At 40.6% G+C, this 23,772-nt stretch overlaps 1 protein-coding gene across 2 annotated transcripts in view; it reads right to left on the reverse strand.

Annotated features, from left to right (window-relative positions):
* The window catches only part of Rp2 (RP2 activator of ARL3 GTPase), a 50,557-nt gene extending 43,692 nt beyond the window's left edge, over window positions 1–6,865 (reverse strand). Inside the window, exon 1 of one of the 2 annotated variants that reach the window (XM_087600404.1) lies at window positions 6,587–6,849. In XM_087600404.1, the coding sequence (XP_087456530.1) occupies window positions 6,587–6,688 (102 nt within the window). In that variant the 5' untranslated portion in view covers window positions 6,689–6,849. 2 annotated transcript variants of the gene reach the window in all.
* Between the last annotated feature and the right edge of the window lie 16,907 nt (window positions 6,866–23,772).

Below are 23,772 nucleotides of genomic sequence, written 5' to 3' on the forward strand. Positions count from 1 at the left end.
CACTTGTCTAGTGTATGAAAGGCCAGAGTGCAATTCCCAACACTGAAAAAATGGGAACAAAATAGCACTCAGGGACATTCAGTTAGGCCACTCTTCAAGTTGGCCAACTTCTGGTTAGGAAAATAAAAGAACTACAGCAGGCAGAGGCACTCCTAATAACTGCTGTAGGTCTTTCTTTCCTTTATGTAGTCTCTTCTCTCTAATACTCCAAGTAAAGGGAGGCTGAGGCTGCTCTCCTCTGCAAAAAGCCAGTACCAGGACATGGGAATATAGTTATGGTGCAGGCTAATGGGAGCCTGTCTAGTTCCAGGCCTTAAAGTGAGAAAAAAACATGAAAGGGTGGCTTAAGTCCATTCTACATTAAATTTTAGGGAGAAAAAGTATTCTCTGATCATGTTTTGCCTATTTCCTTGGCACTGACACATTAATCACAGTGGAGGTAGTTAGAGCAAAGGTGAATAGGTGAAGGGAAAAGACCACCAGGAGTTGGCTGATTTCTATAAAGCTGAATAGGCAAGAGAAGTGTGGGCCCACACTCAGATCACACACACACACACACACACACACACACACACACACACACACACACACAATCACTACTAGGAGTTAAGGTTTCTTGTTGCAAATACAGACATAAAATCAGTTGCTAAGTCACTGAGCTGCTCTTTTAATAGGCTTGAGTGAGCTGTGGACTTACTATTCATGTCTCCCCATTTTTAATGCTACTGGGGAAACCCTGGGCCTCAAGTATGCTAGGCAAGTGCTCTACATCTGAGCTTTATCTCCAGCTGGTCTCCCCAAATTTCTCATTTGAAGTTATAGCCTTCAATATCTAGATATTTGGAGATGGAGCCTTTGAGAAATAGAAGCCTTTATAATGGGGTTACTAACCTTGTAATATGGGGGGGGGCAATGCTGGAGCTGGAGAACACATAGAGGAAAAGTCCTAAAGGGACAGCAAAAATTCAACTATCCAAAGCCAAGAAGACAGGCCCCACTAAATGAATGTGCTAGAATCTTGATCTTTTGAGTCTTGCACTCTAGAACTCTGAGAAATAAACTTTAAGCCATCCAAAATGTAGCATTTTGTTATGGCAGCATGGCCTAGCTGGCTCTAATTGAAAAAGCCCTTCATTTCTATCTTCACCAGCACTTTCTTCTATGAGGGGTTGAGGGACATGACCGTTTTTACTTTCTGATGAGATCTTATGAAGCCACCAATCCTGCAGGATTAGAACTCTACACTCATGAACCTTATGTAATCTTATTTCTTTCTTTAGTAGCCCTAACTCTAAATATAACCATGGGGTCTTAGGCCTTCAACAATTTTTGACTAATACCCATTCCAATACTGAGGAATTCAACATAATCTACTATTCTTACTTTTTCCCTAGACATTCCATTTTTATGGGCTTTCAAGGATAAAGTAATCCTTTAATCCTGTAGCTAAAGATTCTATAGCTTACTTTACACTAAAATTATTTGGATTGTCATTCACTGTTCAAAGGAGAAGCATAGGATACTTTACTATGTTTTCCTGGAAATCCCTAAAAGTTTTTCAAAGCAAAAATTTAATAACTAATTTCAAGTATAGAATTATTCTGTAAAAGTTACTAGTTCTTAAAATGTCTAAAACCACAAGCATAGATCGGTTGTAGTCTAAAGTACTTTAACCTTGATGAAATGTGCATAGTTTATATGCATCGAGGCCCATGCTGGCCTCAAACTTGCTACATTAGCAGGAGTAGGAGTTAATGTGATATTAGTATCCAACAGTACTATTTAAGTATTATTTCCCTAACAGGAAACAACAATGAGCATCTTAATACTTTACTAGGCAGCAAGCAAAATTTTTTTAAATTTAATTTCTATAGTTAACTTCAGTAATGATATCCTGAGATATACTAATGGAATCTGTTCACTTTAATGGAAATCCAGTTTGTAAAAGAAAGTATTTTTAAAAAGCAGCTTGTATCAGATATGATTTTTAAGCTTTAAGGTATACATTAAAGGTTTTCTCTTAAAATATATCTAATAAAATGCATCTACTAAAGGGTTAGAGAGAGGGTGCAGCCAGTCAGAGCACATACTGTTCTTGCAGAGGACCTGAATTCTCAGCACTCATGTCACATGGCTCCTAACTGCATGAAACTCCAGTTCTAGAGGATTTAAGCCTATTTCTGCCCTCTTTAGGCATTGCTCTGATGTGTACAAACCCATACTCAGATATTCACATATATACATAATTGTAAAATAAAAAACTTAAATATATTTGTAATAAAATATTGAAATTAGAAATAGTTATTTGGGGGAAAGGATGTAACATCAGTTAGACTTGATCAAGTCAGTGGCCCTTGGACCTTGAAGCCCAGAATACACATGGAGAGTTCTTGGCCTTCAGCCCCAGTTGAGCTCCCAACTGAATGCCTGTATCAACATGATAGTCACCTTTGGTGTTAAGCCATCCTGAAAAAGATCCTGGAACCCCTACTAAAGTGGCCACAGTTGATTCCACATAGAGACAACCTTGCTTAACTGTACACAAAGGGCAGAGTCCTAAACAAAAACAATATTTGCCAGGGTTTTAAGATATTAAGTTCTGGGATGGTTAAGTTCATGTTAATCCACAACTAAATTACCTCACACACTTAGAAGATGATGAAAATAGCATCTAGCTTTCTATCCACGGCCGATGCGTCTTTCTAGCAGGTTACCCATCCAACTTCTGAAGGGTCTACATAAACATTGGTTCCCCACAAAGTCATCCCTTCTATTGATGAACAATTCTTGGAATTATATCCTCCTGTAAATTGTGCTCAAAGTGTCTCTCTGCACATGACAATTACTATCTAATGTCTCTTCTTTAGGAAAGGTCCTTGCCTTGCTAAATTGTGCAGAACTCTTTAAGACTAGCCAACTTTATAGCTAAGGAGCTTGAAATGCACAAATTGGCTGGTTTACCCAAAGTTGAACAACAGTCAGTTGAATTTCTGGTCTGAAGCTCTGGCTTCAAATAAGTACTATTTTGAATAATCATGAGAAAAATGTAGCAGATACAAGTCTGTTCTTCATACTCAAATCACAATTTTCATACTTAGGCCATAATTTAGAAAACTAACTCTTATTTTTCTTTTTAAGGAGTTAAGATCTCAATCTCACAATGGCCATACTCACACAGGGCAGCCTGAAACCCAGGAGGCTGGCCCTGAGCTCAGAAGCAGCAATCCTTCCAAGTTGCTAGCATTATCAGCATGTACCACCTTGCCCAGCCATAAGAACTATTCTTCTTTCTATTATTGAAGAGTACAGCATGATTAAGTGAGAATTGAAAACTCCCTTTCTGTGCCACTCATCTTCACCTCATTTTGCCTCAGTATTTCCAGTTTTCACTCCAAAGAGCAAACAAGGTCTTGGAGGGCAAGAATAGTAATTTTGGCTTTTCCTTGGTATTTGAATATATATTGAATAATTTGCTTAACTATAAAATACAGCATACAAATAATAAGAAAAGGCATTTCTTTCCAAATAATTTAAACAGAAACCATGGAATCAAAAATATTTCTCGTGTCAGTGTAGTAAGTTTTTTTTCTTTTTCAAAGTCAGCAGCAAAGGAAAATGAATTCCTTCCACTGTTGACTGTAGTATGTAAGTTGCCATGACACTACTTAGTTCTCAAACATTCTTTCTAATTGAGAAAATTTCTCCTTGCTTCAGTCCCTTAAGGCTGACCCAATTACCCAACACAAAACTCAAAACCCATGGGGTACCCGTCAACTCTGATTATACAACCTAAGGAAACTTGAAACACCACTTTTCCAATGGTAAGGAAATTACAGGCCTCCTTTTTAAAAAACTCTTATAGGTTGACTAATTGTTCTAACTTTAAACCACACAGACTTAGACTCCATGATATTAAGAAAACCTGAGACAAACCATTTCTATTGCTACAGATATAATGTATCTCACTTATTTCTGTAGGCTGTGTATTTACATTCAATTGCTTATAGTGAGAAACTAACAGTTTCAATAGACAACAAGACCAGACTCAGTAAAAGTACCACTGGAGGGCTAGGAATATAGATCAGTGGTAGAGTGGGTAGCATTCTGTGCTCTATTCCCAGCACTACAACAGAGGTTTTAACTTTTATTAAATTTATTAATATATATAATTATATATATGTGTGTGTAATATATAATAATATATTATGGTATATTATGCATACTATGTATTATATAGAATTATATATCTAGTTATTTATATAATATATATAGAAATATGAGTTTATTTTACATTTTCAATCACAGCTCTTACATCTCTACAACTATAGTACCTAGTAATGCTCTCAAAAAGGGTTCCTTTATTATTATTACATATATATGTCTATGTATGTGTAAGTATGCATAAATATAAAAATATAACCTACTAAGTCTGTTGTCTGTTTTTGCTGTTTGTATGTATATGGTTTCAGGGCTGACCTCTTTATTGGATAGAAATATGTAAAAAAATATAAAATATGAAAAAAATTTAAAGTTCCTGTTTACACTAGAAAGTTTAATGCAGCTCACATGGTGGGGGACACTTAGATGTTAGTATTCACTACGCTATTTTTCAGTACTTTTACTTAGGTAAAGAGCATAAGAAAAAGAAATCACAGAATGTATTCATATGAAAGATTCCCAACTATCAGGGTGTGGTAGCACAAGCCCATAATCTCTGTACGTAGTAGGCTCAGGCAGGTGGATTGCCAGAAATCCACAATGTGTAACAGGCTAGCCAGAAGTACATATCAAAACATTATCTCTAACATAAGTTGGTGATGTATGCTTACTATTCCAGCAATCAGGAGATGGGTGTAGGGAGATCAGCCATATATTCAGGACGGGGCAGAGTTACACGAGAACCTTGTCTCAAAACATAACAAAAAAGATCCTATTGCAAAAATAACATAATAACAAGACCAGAAGATCCAAATTAACCAGAACTTTGTAAGTAGAAGTTAGCAGAAAAACAATTATTATAAAACAGTGGGGGTTGGGGATTTAGCTCAGTGGGTAGAGCGCTTGCCTAGCAAGCTCAAGGCCCTGGGTTCGGTCCCCAGCTCCGAAGAAAAAAAGAAAAAAAAAACCCCTATAAAACAGTGAAGCACAGCCAACCAAGACTACTGAAAAAAAGCACACTTTTACTTTCAGCCTGAGACTTTAAAACAAAACAAACAAAAACACTCTCTGCAGCAGTAAGTTCAAATTTAAAGAGCATTGTTTAGCTACGGATGCCACTCAGTGGTAGAATGCTTGCCTAGCATGGTTCAATTCCCAGCACTGGGGAGAAAAAATTTAAACAGAACTATTAGAAATCCTAAGGCTGTCGAAATGAATATTTCAAAATCTGCCCACCAAATAAATTTGATGGTACAATCTTCTTATAAAACAGAAAATACACCACTTTCCTACATCACAAAATACTGCTATAAAATAAGAGGAACAAAAGGCCACATGGCCCAAGAAGGGTTTCAGAGTCAAAGGCAAAAAGCTGAGCCTGAGAATTCCATCAGCATCTTCCATTTGTTAAAAGCCAACATTTTGAGAATGTTGTTTATATGAATGCCTAATTCTGGCTGGGGATTTGAAATGATGCAGGATGACTTGTTATACCAAAACATTAATACAAGACTTACTATAAAGTATTTCTGGTCAAAGGTATTGCATTAAGAAATAGTTAACTGTTTATGACAACTATTTCAAAAACAAGCTCTCTTATTTTGTTTGAGAAGCCAAAATAATTGATGTCTATTAAGTGTTTTACTAAGCAATTATGCTAAGCAGAAATGAAGAACTATGTAGAAAGAGGAACCATTGTGAAATGTATGCCTAAGTAAGTACATTTTGTGCAAGATTGGAAGACTTTGTGTGTGTGTGTGTGTGTGTGTGTGTGTGTGTATCCCAATATATATATGTGTGTGATAAAAAATAAGGGCGTTTTTATTCATATAAAGCAGCAATGATAAATTACTTCCTGGTTTGTGCTGGTACTTTCACCTTACACAATACATTCCAAGACTGCCTTAATTTTCATTATTCTTTTCTCTTAAATGGAAGAAGAGAATAAAGGTAGACATAAAACAGTCCATTTAATAACTGAGTAACACCAAGAGGCACTAAGAGCGATTTGCCGAGGAGGGCAGACAAAAGAGTAACAGCTTGGGAATACAAGCCACAGAGAAGATGAGAATCAGTCTTGTGTGTGTAATTCGACCATTGAACTAAACCCCTTTGGCCATTGCTGGTGAAATGAGCTGATTGGAGATTCATCACCCCTCCCGGCTCTTTCTCTCCCTGGAGTCCTTTCTGGGATCCAGAGTCAGGGTGCAAAAGCCTACAGAGAGGCCCTGGGGAATCTAGTTAGGGTGACCACCAATTCTATGCCTCCTTTGGGCCCTTCATATCCCGCCCCAAAGTCATGGAACTTCAGCTGCCTGTGCGCGCCAGTTGAAAGCCAGTTGTGAGCCACCCGCCAAGCTGCCCCGCTCTCCTCGGCTGCAAAGGGCAGCCAAGGAGGACACAAAGCAGGGGATCCCCAAAACATCACCTTCTCCCGTTGGTCCCAGCTGTACAGCTTGGGCTGCTCCTCCTCTCCCTCAGTCCGCGACTCCTTTCCACTCTTCCGCCTCTTAGAGAAGCAGCAGCCCATGGTGCCGGCTTAAGGGTCTTGCTAGTGGACCCCACTCGCTCAGACACCTCTCGGAGGGTGGTGGGAACCCAGGGTGAGTTGGCCAACAGCTCCCCGGACACCGCCCAGGAGAGCAACCCAGCCGCCTGCAACCCTCAGCACTCCCGCCAGGCCCAACACCCTTCACCCCCCCCTCCCCCTGTCGCCGTGACGACCTATGGCAACCAATAAGCGGGCAGCAGCCACTGAGCCAATCAAAGCCCCGCAAGCTGTTCTGCTCCTATGAGCTCAGGCCAAAGTACTCATTCACCAATCCTACGTCAGCGGCGGGGCTGGCCAACTCAGGTGCTCTCGCAGTGGGCTCCCCCCCTCGGGCGAGCTAGCCGCTGGCTGCTGTTTGATTGAGCTGAGTACCCTTTCCCCACCTGGTGCTCAAATTTCTAAAGTTTCCAATTTTTAAGCTCTGGAGGGAATGCCATGCAGAATAGTAAACTTGTTTTATGACATAAACTGCAAGTGAAAATTAATTCTTGCTGATTTTGTAAAACAAAATTTTATCCTTCACTCCTCCCTTTCAGTAGTACCCTTCTAGGGAACCCACAAACTTCTGGCCAAATTGTCCTTGTCTGGTGTCTGTAGAGATCAGGAGAGGGCTCAAATCTCCTGGTTACTGATAGTTGTAAGCCACCAAGCAGGTGCTAGGGACCGAACCCAGATCGTCTGCAAGAGGAGCAAGTGATCTTTAACACTGAGCCATCTCTCCAATTCTTTGAGGGATTTCTAAAAGCTTCCACTTACTGCTCCAAAATTGGACAAGTATCTGGGATAATAACTGAGTGTTGTCTCCTTACTAGAACAGTGCATCTGAGAGCAAAAGGATATCATAAAAAGGCATGCACCTTTGAATCTCTCAGCCTATGCATCTAATGACAGAAGCACATACATCCTTTCTCCATTCTCTTCCAAAAGACAGTAATATAACTGCAGAGGTAAGGGAGGCATGTGGAAAAGGAACTTTAGGAACTCAAGCAGTGCAAAGTCTAATAGAGGATATAAACCCTGCCATATAAACCAGATCTGTTCAAAGCAAATGGTACAAACTTTGCATGAATATATAAAAATATACACAATTATTAACATTTGCTGTATTTGGGCGGACTTTGAGTACAATGTCCATGTAATGCTTTCATAATAGATAGGTTGGTTTCTGTGAGATACAGTATTGAAACATCATAAGACATCAAATGCAGACCATCAATTTCAAATTTTCACTTGACCATACCTATTGCATTTAATGTGGACTCTAAAAGAGCCTCTGACTTAATTTGGGCATTAAGATTGTTCCTCCTTTCACTTCCTGTTCTTTTTGCACAACCAGGAAGAAAGGTACAGTGCTTAAGAATTATAAACGACTGGAAAGTTAAGTTCCAGGTCTTACACAATAAAAACTGGGCATTACACCCCCTTTCTTCAGTCAGATCCAAGTTCTATGTGAGGGTAGTTCATATTCATAGAATAGTAAAACTTTGATCACTGCAGAGTGCAGAGTAAGAAGCCGAGATCTAGGGATGAATCTGTGGCCACAACGAGAGGAACTGAGCAGGAACTAAAAAAATTCAGATCCTGAGGTGTCTCAGGCTTTTTCCTATATTGATCTTGTGCCTCTCTAATTTGTCATCGATAAAGAAGTAGAGATGCATCTGCCTTGGCTTTCTGATGCCTACAGGACTCTGTTCTTCATGGATCATGTTCTTCATGAAGACACAACTCAATAATACTAATTTTAGAGAAAGAATTTCTTAAACTCATTGCTTTGAAACATGTCCTCTTAAGAAACTCAAGCCTGAAACAAATCCTAGATCAACCTGTAATTATGTTTTAGAGATCCTCAAATAAAACTGAAGGCTCTTGGTTAACTCTCATCTCACTGTCAGTCTAATCCCAAATCAAATTAAACTAAAATTAAATTGAAATCATACAAATGTAGCTGGGTGTTATAGTATATTCTCAGCATTTGAAAGTTAGAAGCAGGAGGGAGTTTTGCTAGCCTGGTTTACTCAAGACACTGTCTCTTCCTTTTCATATAGCTCTCACCCACACAAGAATACCCAGGATTAGAAAGCTAATAAACAAAGGTAAAATTAGTGATCTGTTTTGCTCTCTTGCTCTTTTTTCTTCTTCAGAGGTGCTAGAGTTTAAACTAAAGCCTTGCACATGTTATACATGCTAGACAAGTGCTCTATCACCAACATAAATCTCCAACACCTCCCTGTGCCTTTAGAAAATACTTTAAAATTTGAGACAGGGTTTGGCTAAGTTGTCTATTAACCCAGGCAGGCATTAAACTGAGTCACCTGCCTCTGCATCCCAAGTAGCTAGGATTACAGACCTTTGTCACCAGGCCCATGCCTCTTTGTCTCTGCATCTCTGTGTCTATCTCTATCTCTGTCTCTCTCTGTCTTCTCCATATCTCTCTTTAGTTATTCCCACCATGAATTTCCATGACGTTTTTGCAACCCAGCTCTGTACTAATGACTAATCAGCATATATATTATTGCCAACTGCCATTCTACCTTGAGTCCTGGCTCTTCTGTCCCAGTGGGCAGAATGTGAAATGAGCTCCTTATATATTAACTCAGACTCTGGAGGGAGATAATCACATTTTTTGCCAATTAATTGTCTATAGACAGACATGCACACATGTTCTAATTTGTGCAATGGCAGGAATGAGTTCCACATTATAAAAGTAGGTGTTGAGCAAATCCTACAAAAGTATGTGCTAGCCATGGGCATAAGTTCAATTACTTATCTTGCCTAGACAGACACTTCCCACCTAGCTTATTTAGGGTTTTACTATTGTGAATAGACACCATGACCAGGGCAACTCTTATAAAGAAAACAGTTAGTTGGGGCTGGCTTACAGGTTCAGAGGTTTAGTCCATTATCATCATGGCAGGAACATAGCAGCATCCAGGCAGGCATGGTCCAGGCAGAGGTGAGAGTTCTACATCTTCATCTGAAGGAAGCTAGCAGAATACTGACTTCCAGGCAACTAGGATGATGGTCTTAAAGCCCACACCCACAGTGACACACTTACTTCAACAGGACCACACCTCCTAATAGTTCCACTCCTTGGGCCAAGCATATACAAACCATCACATTCCACTCCCTGGCCCCCATAGGTTTATTCAAACATATGAGTCTATGGGGGCATACCTAAACACAGCATAATGCAAAATATATTTAGTCCAATTTCCAAAGTTCCCATAGTCTATAGCAGTTTCAACAATGTTAAAAGTCCAAAGTTCAAAGTCTCTTCTGAGATTCATCCAATCACTTAACTAATTCCCAAAGCAAGACAGGAAACCTGCTGGGTAAACCTAAACTCTGCATCTCCATGTCTGACATCAAAGTGGTCTTCAGATCTCCAACTCGATTTTCATCGTTGTTGACTGCAACAAACTTCTTTCTCCTGAGCTGGTTCCAATCCTCATTAGAAGTTTTCCTCAGCAGATAGCCCACAGCTCTGACATTTCAAACATCTTGGGGTCTCCAAGGCAACTTCAATGTTATAGCATCTTGTTTCAATGTCTGGGATCCACACATGACACACACAATGTCTGGGCTCCACCAAAGGGCTGGTACCCCTTTTCCAACTCTGCCCTCTGTAGGACTCTAAGCTCAGGTTGATCTACTCCACTGACACTGCTGTTCTTGGGTGATCATCCCATGGTACCGGCATCTACAATACACTGGGGTCTTCCTTTGCAACTAGGCTTCACCAATAGCCTCTAATAGGTTCTCTTCATGGTGCCAAGCCTCAACTTCTTTGCATGATCCCTTCAATCCTAGGCCATCAACTACAACTGAGGCTGCACCTTCATCAATGGCCTTCCATGGCCTCTCACAGTGCCAAGTCTCAGCTGTTCTTCATGCCCCCTTCATGCCTTCAAAACCAGTACCACCTGGGTGATTCTTACTCTTTACCAAGGACAGCTGCTGCAGGAGGTACAACCTTGGCTATCTCTGGAATGCAGCTTCTTTGTACTCTCAGAAAACACTTCCCAGAAGATTTCATCTCAATGATGCTGGTCTCTTCTTAATCACCACTAATTTCTTAGCCCCAGCTAACTAGCACCAATTGTACCAGTAGTACCTTCTATTCTGGAGTCTAAAGCCAGAGCCATGTGGCTAAAGCTGCTGGGTTATGCTGCTTGCTGAGGCTGGAACATGGCCCTCTTGTTCTATTACACTATCACCAGCTTTCTGTTTTCCAATTCCTTCACTGCCTAAGCTTGGCCGTCCTAGAACTTGTTCTGTACACTCAGAGATCTGCCTGCCTGTCTCCTAAGCACTGGGATTAATGGTATGGTCCACCAAACCTGACTTTAAGTTTTTCTTCACCTAGCATATGCTCTTTTTTCTTCACCTAGCATATGCTCTAGGCTTGCCTTTAGCTCGGATATCTGCTTGTCTTTGCGTCCTGGGATTAAACGCTTGTATTACTATACCTGAACCTAAACTTTTAGCTGGGTAGGATTTTGCCCAAAGGTCACTACTCCCTTAATTCAATTTAATATCCTTGAACACAGGATTCAGCTCCTGGTGCCCCTTTTAATATCATATATTTTATATTTTTCCTTTCTAAGCTTGCTATGCTTGTTTAGAATGTTCTTCATGAGATTTAACCAGAGAACAAAGTCTATGATGGGCGTTTCTGAGCTGTCCTTTGTCAGTGCAATTAATTTGAGTCTTTTCATCTCAGTCTCAGGCAGACTCTTCAGACAAGGGCAAAAAGCAGCTACATTCTTCACCAAAATACCACAAAAGCAGTCTTCACAGCACATACTGAAATTATTATCCTTTGAAACCCGTTGGGCCAGGCTTGCACAATTCAAATCACTCTCAGTAACAAAGTCTTCCATATTCCTACTAGGATAGTTCATTAAGCCCCATTTAAAGCATTCCACTGCTTTTTCAAATCCAAAGTCCCAAAATCTACATTCTTCCAAACAAAAGCATGGTTAGGCCTATCACAGCAATATCCCAATACCTGGTACCAACTTCTTAGTTTGGGTTTCATAGCTGTGAACAGACACCATGACCAGGGCAACTCTTTTAAGGACAACATTTAGTTGGGGGCTGGCTTACAGGTTCAGAGGTTCAGTCTATTATCATCAAAGTGGGAGCCTCGCAGTGTCCAGTCAGGCATGGTGCAGGAGCTGAGAGTTCTATATCTTCATCTGAAGGCTGCTAGCAGAATACTGCCTTCCAGGTAGCTATGATGCCCATGCCCACAGTGACACACCTATTCCAACAGGGCCACAGCTCCTAATAGTGACACTCTCTGGGCCAAGCATATACAAACCATCACACCACCATTCACACTCCTGTTATTTGTTTCTGTGGAGAACTTTCCTTTGTGTTTAGTTTTATACACATATTCATCTGTATTACAATGTTGAGCTGTGGCTTTATGCCTGACCACAAGTTTGAGATAGTTCTGGTTCTCCTATGTCTTGACCATAGATGTGACATAGTTACTTCTCAGAAGACAGCTTCGAAGGCATATATTTTTTTTTATTTTTTTTTATTAACTTGAGTATTTCTTATATACATTTCGAGTGTTATTCCCTTTCTCGGTATCCGGGCAAACATCCCCCTCCCCCCTCCCCTTCCTTATGGGTGTTCCCCTCCCAACCCTCCCCCCTTTGCCGCCCTTCCCCCACCAGTCTAGTTCACTGGGGGTTCAGTCTTAGCAGGACACAGGGCTTCCCCTTCCACTGGTGCTCTTACTAGGATATTCATTGCTACCTATGAGGTCAGAGTCCAGGGTCAGTCCATGTATAGTCTTTAGGTAGTGGCTTAGTCCCTGGAAGCTCTGGTTGCTTGGCATTGTTGTTCATAAGGGGTCTCGAGCCCCTTCAAGCTCTTCCAGTTCTTTCTCTGATTCCTTCAACGGGGGTCCTATTCTCAGTTCAGTGGTTTGCTGCTGGCATTCGCCTCTGTATTTGCTGTATTCTGGCTGTGTCTCTCAGGAGCGATCTACATCCGGCTCCTGTCGGTCTGCACTTCTTTGCTTCATCCATCTTGTCTAATTGGGTGGCTGTATATGTATGGGCCACATGTGGGGCAGACTCTGAATGGGTGTTCCTTCTGTGTCTGTTTTAATCTTTGCCTCTCTCTTCCCTGCCAAGGGTATTCTTGTTCCCCTTTTAGAGAAGGAGTGAAGCATTCACATTTTGATCATCCGTCTTGAGTTTCGTTTGTTCTAGGCATCTAGGGTAACTCAAGCATTTGGGCTAATAGCCACTTATCAATGAGTGCATACCATGTATGTCTTTCTGTGATTGGGTTAGGTCACTCAGGATGATATTTTCCAGTTCCAACCATTTGCCTACGAATTTCATAAAGTCGTTGTTTTTGATAGCTGAGTAATATTCCATTGTGTAGATGTACCACATTTTCTGTATCCATTCCTCTGTTGAAGGGCATCTGGGTTCTTTCCAGCTTCTGGCTATTATAAATAAGGCTGCAATGAACATAGTGGAGCACGTGTCTTTTTTATATGTTGAGGCATCTTTTGGGTATATGCCCAAGAGAGGTATAGCTGGATCCTCAGGCAGTTCAATGTCCAATTTTCTGAGGATTCTCCAGACTGATTTCCAGAATGGTTGTACCAGTATGCAATTCCACCAATAATGGAGGAGTGTTCCTCTTTCTCCACATCCTCACCAGCATCTGTTGTCCCCTGAGTTTTTGATCTTAGCCATTCTCACTGGTGTGAGGTGAAATCTCAGGGTTGTTTTGATTTGCATTTCCCTTATGACTAAAGATGTTGAACATTTTTTGGGTGTTTCTCAGCCATTCGGCATTCCTCAGCTGTGAATTCTTTGTTTAGCTCTGAACCCCATTTTTTAATAGGGTTATTTGTTTCCCTGCGGTCTAACTTCTTGAGTTCATTGTATATTTTGGATATAAGGCCTCTATCTGTTGTAGGATTGGTAAAGATCTTTTCCCAATCTGTTGGTTGCCGTTTTGTCCTAACCACAGTGTCCTTTGCCTTACAGAAGCTTTGCAGTTTTATGAGATCCCATTTGTCGATTCTTGATCTTAGAGCGGAAGCCATTGGTGTTTTGTTTAGGAAATTTTTTCCAGTGCCCATGTGTTCTAGATGCTTCCCTAGTTTTTCTTCTATTAGTTTGAGTGTGTCTGGTTTGATGTGGAGGTCCTTGATCCACTTGGACTTAAGCTTTGTACAGGGTGATAAGCATGGATCGATCTGCATTCTTCTACATGTTGACCTCCAGTTGAACCAGCACCGTTTGCTGAAAATGCTATCTTTTTTCCATTGGATGGTTTTGGCTCCTTTGTCAAAAATCAAGTGACCATAGGTGTGTGGGTTCATTTCTGGGTCTTCAATTCTATTCTATTGGTCTATCTGTCTGTCTCTGTACCAATACCATGCAGTTTTTATCACTATTGCTCTGTAATACTGCTTGAGTTCAGGGATAGTGATTCCCCCTGAAGTCCTTTTATTGTTGAGGATAGCTTTAGCTATCCTGGGTTTTTTGTTATTCCAGATGAATTTGCAAATTGTTCTGTCTAACTCTTTGAAGAATTGGATTGGTATTTTGATGGGGATTGCATTGAATCTGTAGATCGCTTTTGGTAAAATGGCCATTTTTACTATATTAATCCTGCCAATCCATGAGCATGGGAGATCTTTCCATCTTCTGAATTCTTCTTCAATTTCCTTCTTCAGTGTCTTGAAGTTCTTATTGTACAGATCTTTTACTTGCTTTGTTAAAGTCACACCGAGGTACTTTATATTATTTGGGTCTATTATGAAGGGTGTCGTTTCCCTAATTTCTATCTTGGCTTGTTTCTCTTTTGTATAGAGGAAGGCAACTGATTTATTTGAGTTAATTTTCTACCCAGCCACTTTGCTGAAGTTGTTTATCAGCTTTAGTAGTTCTCTGGTGGAACTTTTGGTATCACTTAAATATACTATCATATCATCTGCAAATAGTGATATTTTGACTTCCTCTTTTCCGATCTGTATCCCCTTGACCTCCTTTTGTTGTCTAATTGCTCTGGCTAGAACTTCAAGAACTATATTGAATAAGTAGGGAGAGAGTGGGCAGCCTTGTCTAGTCCCTGATTTTAGTGGGATTGCTTCAAGTTTTTCTCCATTTAGTTTAATGTTAGCAACTGGTTTGCTGTATATGGCTTTTACTATGTTTAGGTATGGGCCTTGAATTCCTATTCTTTCCAGGACTTTTATCATGAAGGGGTGTTGAATTTTGTCAAATGCTTTCTCAGCGTCTAATGAAATGATCATGTGGTTTTGTTCTTTCAGTTTGTTTATATAATGGATCACGTTGATGGTTTTCCGTATATTAAACCATCCCTGCATGCCTGGGATGAAGCCTACTTGGTCATGGTGGATGATTGTTTTGATGTGCTCTTGGATTCGGTTTGCCAGAATTTTGTTGAGTATTTTTGCGTCGATATTCATAAGGGAAATTGGTCTGAAGTTCTCTTTCTTTGTTGTGTCTTTGTGTGGTTTAGGTATAAGAGTAATTGTGGCTTCGTAGAAGGTATTTGGTAGTGATCCATCTGTTTTTTTACACCATAAATAAATCAATAACACTAACAATGTTAGCTAGAAAATTCCCCATGTCTACCAGACAAGCCCTTTTTCACTCTGTACTCACTTCATATCAAGTGAAAGAGCAAAGAGGAATTGCAGCATTTCAGTTATCTATTGACACACAGTGAACCATCTAAAACATAATGGCTTAAAATGCTAACTTTGCTCATGAATGTGCATTTAGGCAGGAATTGACAGCAGCAACTCAACTTTGATACACAGTACATCTATAGCCTAAGCTTGGCTAGCTCTAATAGTCAAAAGGCTGGCCAGGAATTCATCTATATGAATCTCATGGATTCTCTTCACCGTGTCTTCAGCATAGTTGGACTCCATTTGTGGTGCTTGGGCTCTAACAGTGAGTTTTCAAGAGACCAAAACAAATGTCATAATGCCATGAATGATATCACCTCAGAAGCCACAGGTCACTTCCACTGCATTCTATTGGCCACCTAGGCTACTGTGACTCACAGACTAAACAAGAGAAGCAAGTACTGTAAAGTATAAATCTTTTAGGTGTCACCTGAGAAGCTGGCTACTGCAGTGAGAGTCTGCCCTGTTTATACTAAGTATTAAAGAAGTAGATTAGAACATTTCAGAACAAAACTTGCACATGCAGGAGATTTTTGGAGCCAACATTTCTTTTCATACTTTAACTCTCAAACAGTTCTTTTTGATCTTCTACTTCCATTTACTTTCAAAAGCATTTCTCTTCTCCTGGCTGTGCTGGTGTGAGATTATTTATTTCCTCTGTTTTTATGAGTATAGTTAATCTTCTTAGATTGAAGTCTTCTTTCTAAGATTGGATGTATAGTTAAAAATTGTTTAAATTTGACTTTATTATGGAATATCTTATTTTCTCCATCCATGATAATTGAAAGTTTTACAGGGTATAGGACATTTGTGGTCTCTTAGCATCTGGAATGTCCAGGTCCTTCTGGATTTTATAGTCTCCACTGAGAATTCAAGTGTAATTCTAATATGTCTGCTTTCATTGCTACTTGGTCTTATTCCTTGAAACTTTAATATTCTTTCTTTGCCTGTATGTTTAGTGTTTTAATTATTATGTGATGTGCTGGCTGGTTTTGTGTGTCAACTTGACAGGGCTGGAATTATCACAGAGAAAGGAGGAAATGCCTCCATGAGATCCAGCTGTAAGGCATTTTCTCAGCTAGTGATTAAGGGTGGAGGGCCCAGCCCATTGTGTGTGAAGCCATCCCTGGGCTGATGGTCCTGGGTTCTACAAGAAAGCAAGCTGAGCAAGGCAGGGGAAACAAGCCAGAAAGTAACAGCAGCTCCTGCTTCCTGACCTGCTTGAGTTCCAGTCCTGACTTCCTTTGGTGATGAACAGGAATGTGGAAATGTTAGCCCCCCAACTTACTTCTTGATCATGATGATTTGTACAGGAATAGATACTCTGACTAAGACATGTGGAGAAGGGACTTTCTTTTTTTTTTTTAAAGATTTATTTATTTATTTATAAGTACACACCAGAAGAGGGCATCAAATGTCATTACAAATGGTTGTGAGCCACTAAGTGGTTGTTGGGATTTGAATTCAGGACCTTGGAAGAGCAGTCAATGCTCTTAACCACTGAGCCATCTCTCCAGCCCCAAGAAGGGACTTCCTTTTCTGGTCCAATCTATTTGATTTTCTGTATGCTTCTTGTATCTTCATAGGCATCTTCTTCTAAAGAAGGATATTTTTCTTCTATGCTTTTGTTGAAAGTATTTTCTGGGCCTTTGTGCTGGAACTCTTTTTCTATTCTTGTCCATCTTAGGTTTGGTCTTTTTCATAGTGTCCCAGATATCCTGGATGTCAGGAAATTGCATCAGAAGTTTTTTAGATTTAATAGTTTCTTTGATGAATGTATGTTTCTTCTATCATATCTTTAAAGTCTTAGATTTTATATTTCATCTCTTTTATTCTGTTGGTGAATTGTTGCCCGAATTATTGTATTCTGTTGCCTGAGTGCTTGAATTCCTAGATTTTTCCTTCCCAGAATTTCCCCTCAGTTTGTGTTTTATTGTTTCTACTTATATTTCAAGCCTTGAACAGTTTTATTCATTTCCTTTAACTGTTTGTATTTCCTTGGTTCTCTTTATGGTATTTATTCATTTCCTCTTTAAGAACCTCTAGCATTGTCATACAGTTAGTTTTAAAGTTTATTCCTTGTGCTTCAGCTATGTTGGAATATTCAGGGCCTGCTGTGCTAAGATATCTGACTCCAGTGTAGACATACTGCCCTGGCTGTTGTTGACTGTGCTCTTACACTGGTGTCTAGGCTTCTGGGTTTGAGGTGATTGTAGTTCTAGGTGCTGATTCCTGGGTTTGTTTTCATTGGATGGCTGTTTTGTTCCTTGGTTTTTGTTCCCTCTCTCGATTTTCAGAGTGTGATAGCTGTGTGTTGCCTATACTACTGCCCTGTTGGGCTGGTATATTCAAAGGGAATGCCTGCTGGTGTTAGGGGCTGGGAGGGAGATTAGGACAGAAGCCTGGAGAGGTGGGAGGGAGTAGAGCAGATGGTAGTGGGAGTGCAGCTGGTGTTCTGTTTGCAGTGCGTGAGGGATTGGGGGTCTGCTTGGGGAACAGATAAGAGATCTGCATGCTACCTGATCTTCTGGCAGATGTGGCCTGTGGTTGAGGTGGGAGGTGTCCTCCTGAGCTCAAAAAATATCCTTAGGATTTTACTTTAAGAGAAGCTAGTTTCCTCTTCCCATGTATACTAAAATAAGTTCTCGTCTGATAGAAGATTCCAATTCACATGATTGCCACCCATCAACATTCATGTTATTTGAAAACAATTATAAAATAGTGTGTGTTGGGGAGAATGATTGGTCAAAATAACTTATGCCGAAATACAAAAGTTTAGTTAAGGATATATATATATATATATATATATATATATATATGTATATATATGTGTATATATATATATATATAAATAATAGTCAGATGTGGCACATATCCATAATCTTAACACTCAGAAGACTGAGGCAGGAGAATCACAAGGTGTAGTTCAGCCTCAACTACACAAAAAGTTCAGACTCTCTAAAAAAGTTATCTGTAATAATAATTCCAAAAACTTACCAAAGAAAGATATTAGCATTGTGTAGCTGGTCAATACCTAAGCGACCCAGACACCTGGTGCTTATAAAGTAGAATTTGTTTACTCTCCTTCCCTCTCCTCTAGTTTCTAGCAAAGCAAATAAACAACAGTGCTTAGCCTAGACACAAATCTTCCTCCAGAGTTTTTTTGCTGGGTTTGGCGCAATTTTCACTTCCCCTCCTCCCCACCACAACACCCAGCTACACAGCACATTCTTAGACAAGGGTGCACTTGAGTGTCAGGGAGGGAAGTGTCTCAATCACTTCTGTCCAGCATTCCTTGATTCTTGTGTACAGAGAATGGCATCTAATCAGCAACAACTCACTCAAAGACTGGAAGAAACTCAAGATTTATAGATTCTGAAGTTTCTATAATATATATCACATATTTTAAAGAGATATAGCATAAAATGCTTAACACAAAATAGCCAGGGCCTTTCTTAGAATATATGCAAGATTCATTCAAGCAAAGGGCTCTAAGATTGTCTGAATTCTTATCATATTTGTTTTCTTGTTAGCAGAAATAAACCCAGTCTCAAATCTGAGCCTCTGGTGTTGGAGTTACAGGTGGTGTGAGCCACCTGACATGGGAGCCGGGAACCAAACTCTGGTCCTCTGCAAGAGCAGTGAATAAGTCCAATAGCTGAGCTATCTCTCTAGCCCTGAATCATTAGCATATTTCAGAATAATGTGATTTATGCCATTGTCAGTGATCAAGAGCTGAATCACAGTATTTGAGGTTTGCTGTTAGGATGTCCCTCAAGAGCCTGAAGGGTCTTGTTTGGCTTTGGTTTTGTCTTCTATGCTAGAGATGGATCCCAGGGTCTTTTGTTAATGGAGCCCACTGAGCTCCCTCTTCAGTCAAGAATCTAAAGTTTAAGGCCAAGTTGACTCTCTCCTTTGGTTTTCAGAGTCACAGAAAATGCATTTCTTGTGATGCATTCTAACCTCCTAGTCTATACTGAACATATCAAGTCTAACAACCAAGCAATGGCTCTGAGTGACAGAACAGGTGAGAACATGCTAGGGCATAAAGTAATGTAAGTCCAGTTTCCCCAGAATGTGTATGCTGAAATTCTAGCCCTCTGTACCTAAGAATGTAAGATTATTTAGAAGTAGTCTTTACAGGGGTAACTAAGACAAAGTGAGACAATTAGTATTAATCCAATAGAATTAATGTCCTTATAAAAAGGGGACGTTTGAACACAGGTATGCAAATGGAAAGATGATATGATGATACTTAAATAAGCTGCTCAAAAGCTAAGGAGAGAGACCTCCACCAAATTTTGCCTTCATGGCCTTAGGAAGAACTAACCCTGCCAATATGTTGAATTTGTACTTCCAGCTCTGTAAGACTGTTTCTGTTGACTAAGCCCCTCCCTCTCTGTGTCTCTTTGTTAGGGCAATATAAACCACTCACAGATGTATGTGGGGGTTTCTTTTCACTCATATGTAATGGGGATTTGATTTTGGTCAGGCTTGTGGTCAGAATGTAAAATATTCCTGTGCAAATGATTTTACACATTTGTCAGGGGAGCTGTGAGACTTTTTAGAATGGGCTTTTGGGCTTGGAGAGTTTCCCAGAGGAGAAGCAATATTTGCACACAAGCTTACAGCTCTGAAGAAACAAAATTGAACAAAACGTGTGTAAATAAGTACTGTACTTCAACTTTAAAATCTCATTTTACTGTATCCATACCTAAAAAGTGTTTCATGTGGCATGTGAAAATCTACATGTGCCATTCTTTTAAGAAAAGCACTACGGAGGAGCGGCAGGACCCCTGCCACAGACACCGCCGGACCCTGAAGGAAACAGACCAGATAAACAGTTCTCTGCACCCAAATCCCGTGGGAGGGAGAGCTAAACCTTCAGAGAGGCAGACAGGCCTGGGAAACCAGAAGAGACTGCTCCCTGCACACACATCTCGGACGCCAGAGGAAAAAGCCAAAGACCATCTGGAACCCTGGTGCACTGAAGCTCCCGGAAGGGGCGGCACAGGTCTTCCTGGTTGCTGCCGCTGCAGAGAGCCCCTGGGCAGCACCCCACGAGCGAACTTGAGCCTCGGGACCACAGGTAAGACCAAATTTTCTGCTGCAAGAAAGCTGCCTGGTGAGCTTGGGACACACGGAAGCAGAATTTCTCTAGAACCGGGCACGTTCTGTGTTTACCAGAAGTCCCACACCCGCCGATCCCGGCCCGCAGCAGCTCTCTGCTCCCAGACCCGGTGAGAGAGAGACCCAACCGCCTGGTCAGGTGGGCACTCCTGAGGCTGCAGAGCAGAAGAGACCACCAACACTGCTCACCCCTGCCCACATCCCTGGCCCAAGAGGAAACTGTATAAGGCCTCTGGGCTCCCGTGGGGGAGGGCCCAGGAGCGGCAGGACCCCTGCCGGAGACACCGCCGGACCCTGAAGGAAACAGACCGGATAAACAGTTCTCTGCACCCAAATCCCGTGGGAGGGAGAGCTAAACCTTCAGAGAGGCAGACAGGCCTGGGAAACCAGAAGAGACTGCTCCCTGCACACACATCTCGGACGCCAGAGGAAAAAGCCAAAGACCATCTGGAACCCTGGTGCACTGAAGCTCTCGGAAGGGGCGGCACAGGTCTTCCTGGTTGCTGCCGCTGCAGAGAGCCCCTGGACAGCACCCCACGAGCAAACCTGAGCCTCGGGACCACAGGTAAGACCAAATTTTCTGCTGCAAGAAAGCTGCCTGGTGAACTCAAGACACAGGCCCACAGGAACAGCTGAAGACCTGTAGAGAGGAAAAACTACACGCCCGAAAGCAGAACACTCTGTCCCCATAACTGACTGAAAGAGAGGAAAACAGGTCTACAGCACTCCTGACACACAGGCTTATAGGACAGTCTAGCCACTGTCAGAAATAGCAGAACAAAGTAACACTAGAGATAATCTGATGGCGAGAGGCAAGCGCAGGAACCCAAGCAACAGAAACCAAGACTACATGCCATCATCGGAGCCCAATTCTCCCACCAAAACAAACATGGAATATCCAAACACACCAGAAAAGCAAGATCTAGTTTCAAAATCATATTTGATCATGATGCTGGAGGACTTCAGGAAAGACCTGAACACACTTAGGGAAGCACAGGAAAACATTAATAAACAAGTAAAAGCCTACAGAGAGGAATCGCAAAAATCCCTGAAAGAATTCCAGGAAAACACAATCAAACAGTTGAAGGAATGAAAAATGGAAATAGAAGCAATCAAGAAAGAACACATGGAAACAACCCTGGATATAGAAAACCAAAAGAAGAGACAAGGAGCTGTAGATACAAGCTTCACCAACAGAATACAAGAGATGGAAGAGAGAATCTCAGGAGCAGAAGATTCCATAGAAATCATTGACTCAACTGTCAAAGATAATGTAAAGCGGAAAAAGCTACTGGTCCAAAACATACAGGAAATCCAGGACTCAATGAGAAGATCAAACCTAAGGATAATAGGTATAGAAGAGAGTGAAGACTCCCAGCTCAAAGGACCAGTAAATATCTTCAACAAAATCATAGAAGAAAACTTCCCTAACCTAAAAAAAGAGATACCCATAGACATACAGGAAGCCTACAGAACTCCAAATAGATTGGACCAGAAAAGAAACACCTCCCGTCACATAATTGTCAAAACACCAAACGCACAAAATAAAGAAAGAATATTAAAAGCAGTAAGGGAAAAAGGTCAAGTAACATATAAAGGGAGACCTATCAGAATCACACCAGACTTCTCGCCAGAAACTATGAAGGCCAGAAGATCCTGGACTGATGTTATACAGACCCTAAGAGAACACAAATGCCAGCCCAGATTACTGTATCCAGCAAAAGTCTCAATTAACATTGATGGAGAAACCAAGATATTCCATGACAAAACCAAATTTACACAATATCTTTCTACAAATCCAGCACTACAAAGGATAATAAATGGTAAAGCCCAACATAAGGAGGCAAGCTATACCCTAGAAGAAGCAAGAAACTAATCGTCTTGGCAACAAAACAAAGAGAATGAAAGCACACAAACATAACCTCACATCAAATATGAATATAACGGGAAGCAATAATCACTATTCCTTAATATCTCTCAATATCAATGGCCTCAACTCCCCAATAAAAAGACATAGATTAACAAACTGGATACGCAATGAGGACCCTGCATTCTGCTGCCTACAGGAAACTCACCTCAGAGACAAAGACAGACACTACCTCAGAGTGAAAGGCTGGAAAACAACTTTCCAAGCAAATGGTCAGAAGAAGCAAGCTGGAGTAGCCATTCTAATATCAAATAAAATCAATTTCCAACTAAAAGTCATCAAAAAAGATAAGGAAGGACACTTCATATTCATCAAAGGAAAAATCAACCAAGATGAACTCTCAATCCTAAATATCTATTCCCCAAATACAAGGGCACCTACATATGTAAAAGAAACCTTACTAAAGCTCAAAACACACATTGCACCTCACACAATAATAGTGGGAGATTTCAACACCCCACTCTCATCAATGGACAGATCATGGAAACAGAAATTAAACAGTGATGTAGACAGACTAAGAGAAGTCATGAGCCAAATGGACTTAACGGATATTTATAGAACATTCTATCCTAAAGCAAAAGGATATACCTTCTTCTCAGCTCCTCATGGTACTTTCTCCAAAATTGACCATATAATTGGTCAAAAAACGGGCCTCAACAGGTACAGAAAGATAGAAATAATCCCATGCGTGCTATCGGACCACCACGGCCTAAAACTGGTCTTCAATAACAATAAGGGAAGAATGCCCACATATACGTGGAAATTGAACAATGCTCTACTCAATGATAACCTGGTCAAGGAAGAAATAAAGAAAGAAATTAAAAACTTTTTAGAATTTAATGAAAATGAAGATACAACATACTCAAACTTATGGGACACAATGAAAGCTGTGCTAAGAGGAAAACTCATAGCGCTGAGTGCCTGCAGAAAGAAACAGGAAAGAGCATATGTCAGCAGCTTGACAGCACACCTAAAAGCTCTAGAACAAAAAGAAGCAAATACACCCAGGAGGAGTAGAAGGCAGGAAATAATCAAACTCAGAGCTGAAATCAACCAAGTAGAAACAAAAAGGACCATAGAAAGAATCAACAGAACCAAAAGTTGGTTCTTTGAGAAAATCAACAAGATAGATAAACCCTTAGCCAGACTAACGAGAGGACACAGAGAGTGTCTCCAAATTAACAAAATCAGAAATGAAAAGGGAGACATAACTACAGATTCGGAGGAAATTCAAAAAATCATCAGATCTTACTATAAAAACCTATATTCAACAAAATTTGAAAATCTTCAGGAAATGGA

Source organism: Rattus norvegicus, chromosome X, assembly GCF_021556685.1.
Source record: "Rattus norvegicus strain SHRSP/BbbUtx chromosome X, alternate assembly SHRSP_T2T, whole genome shotgun sequence".
Lineage (NCBI taxonomy): Eukaryota > Metazoa > Chordata > Mammalia > Rodentia > Muridae > Rattus > Rattus norvegicus.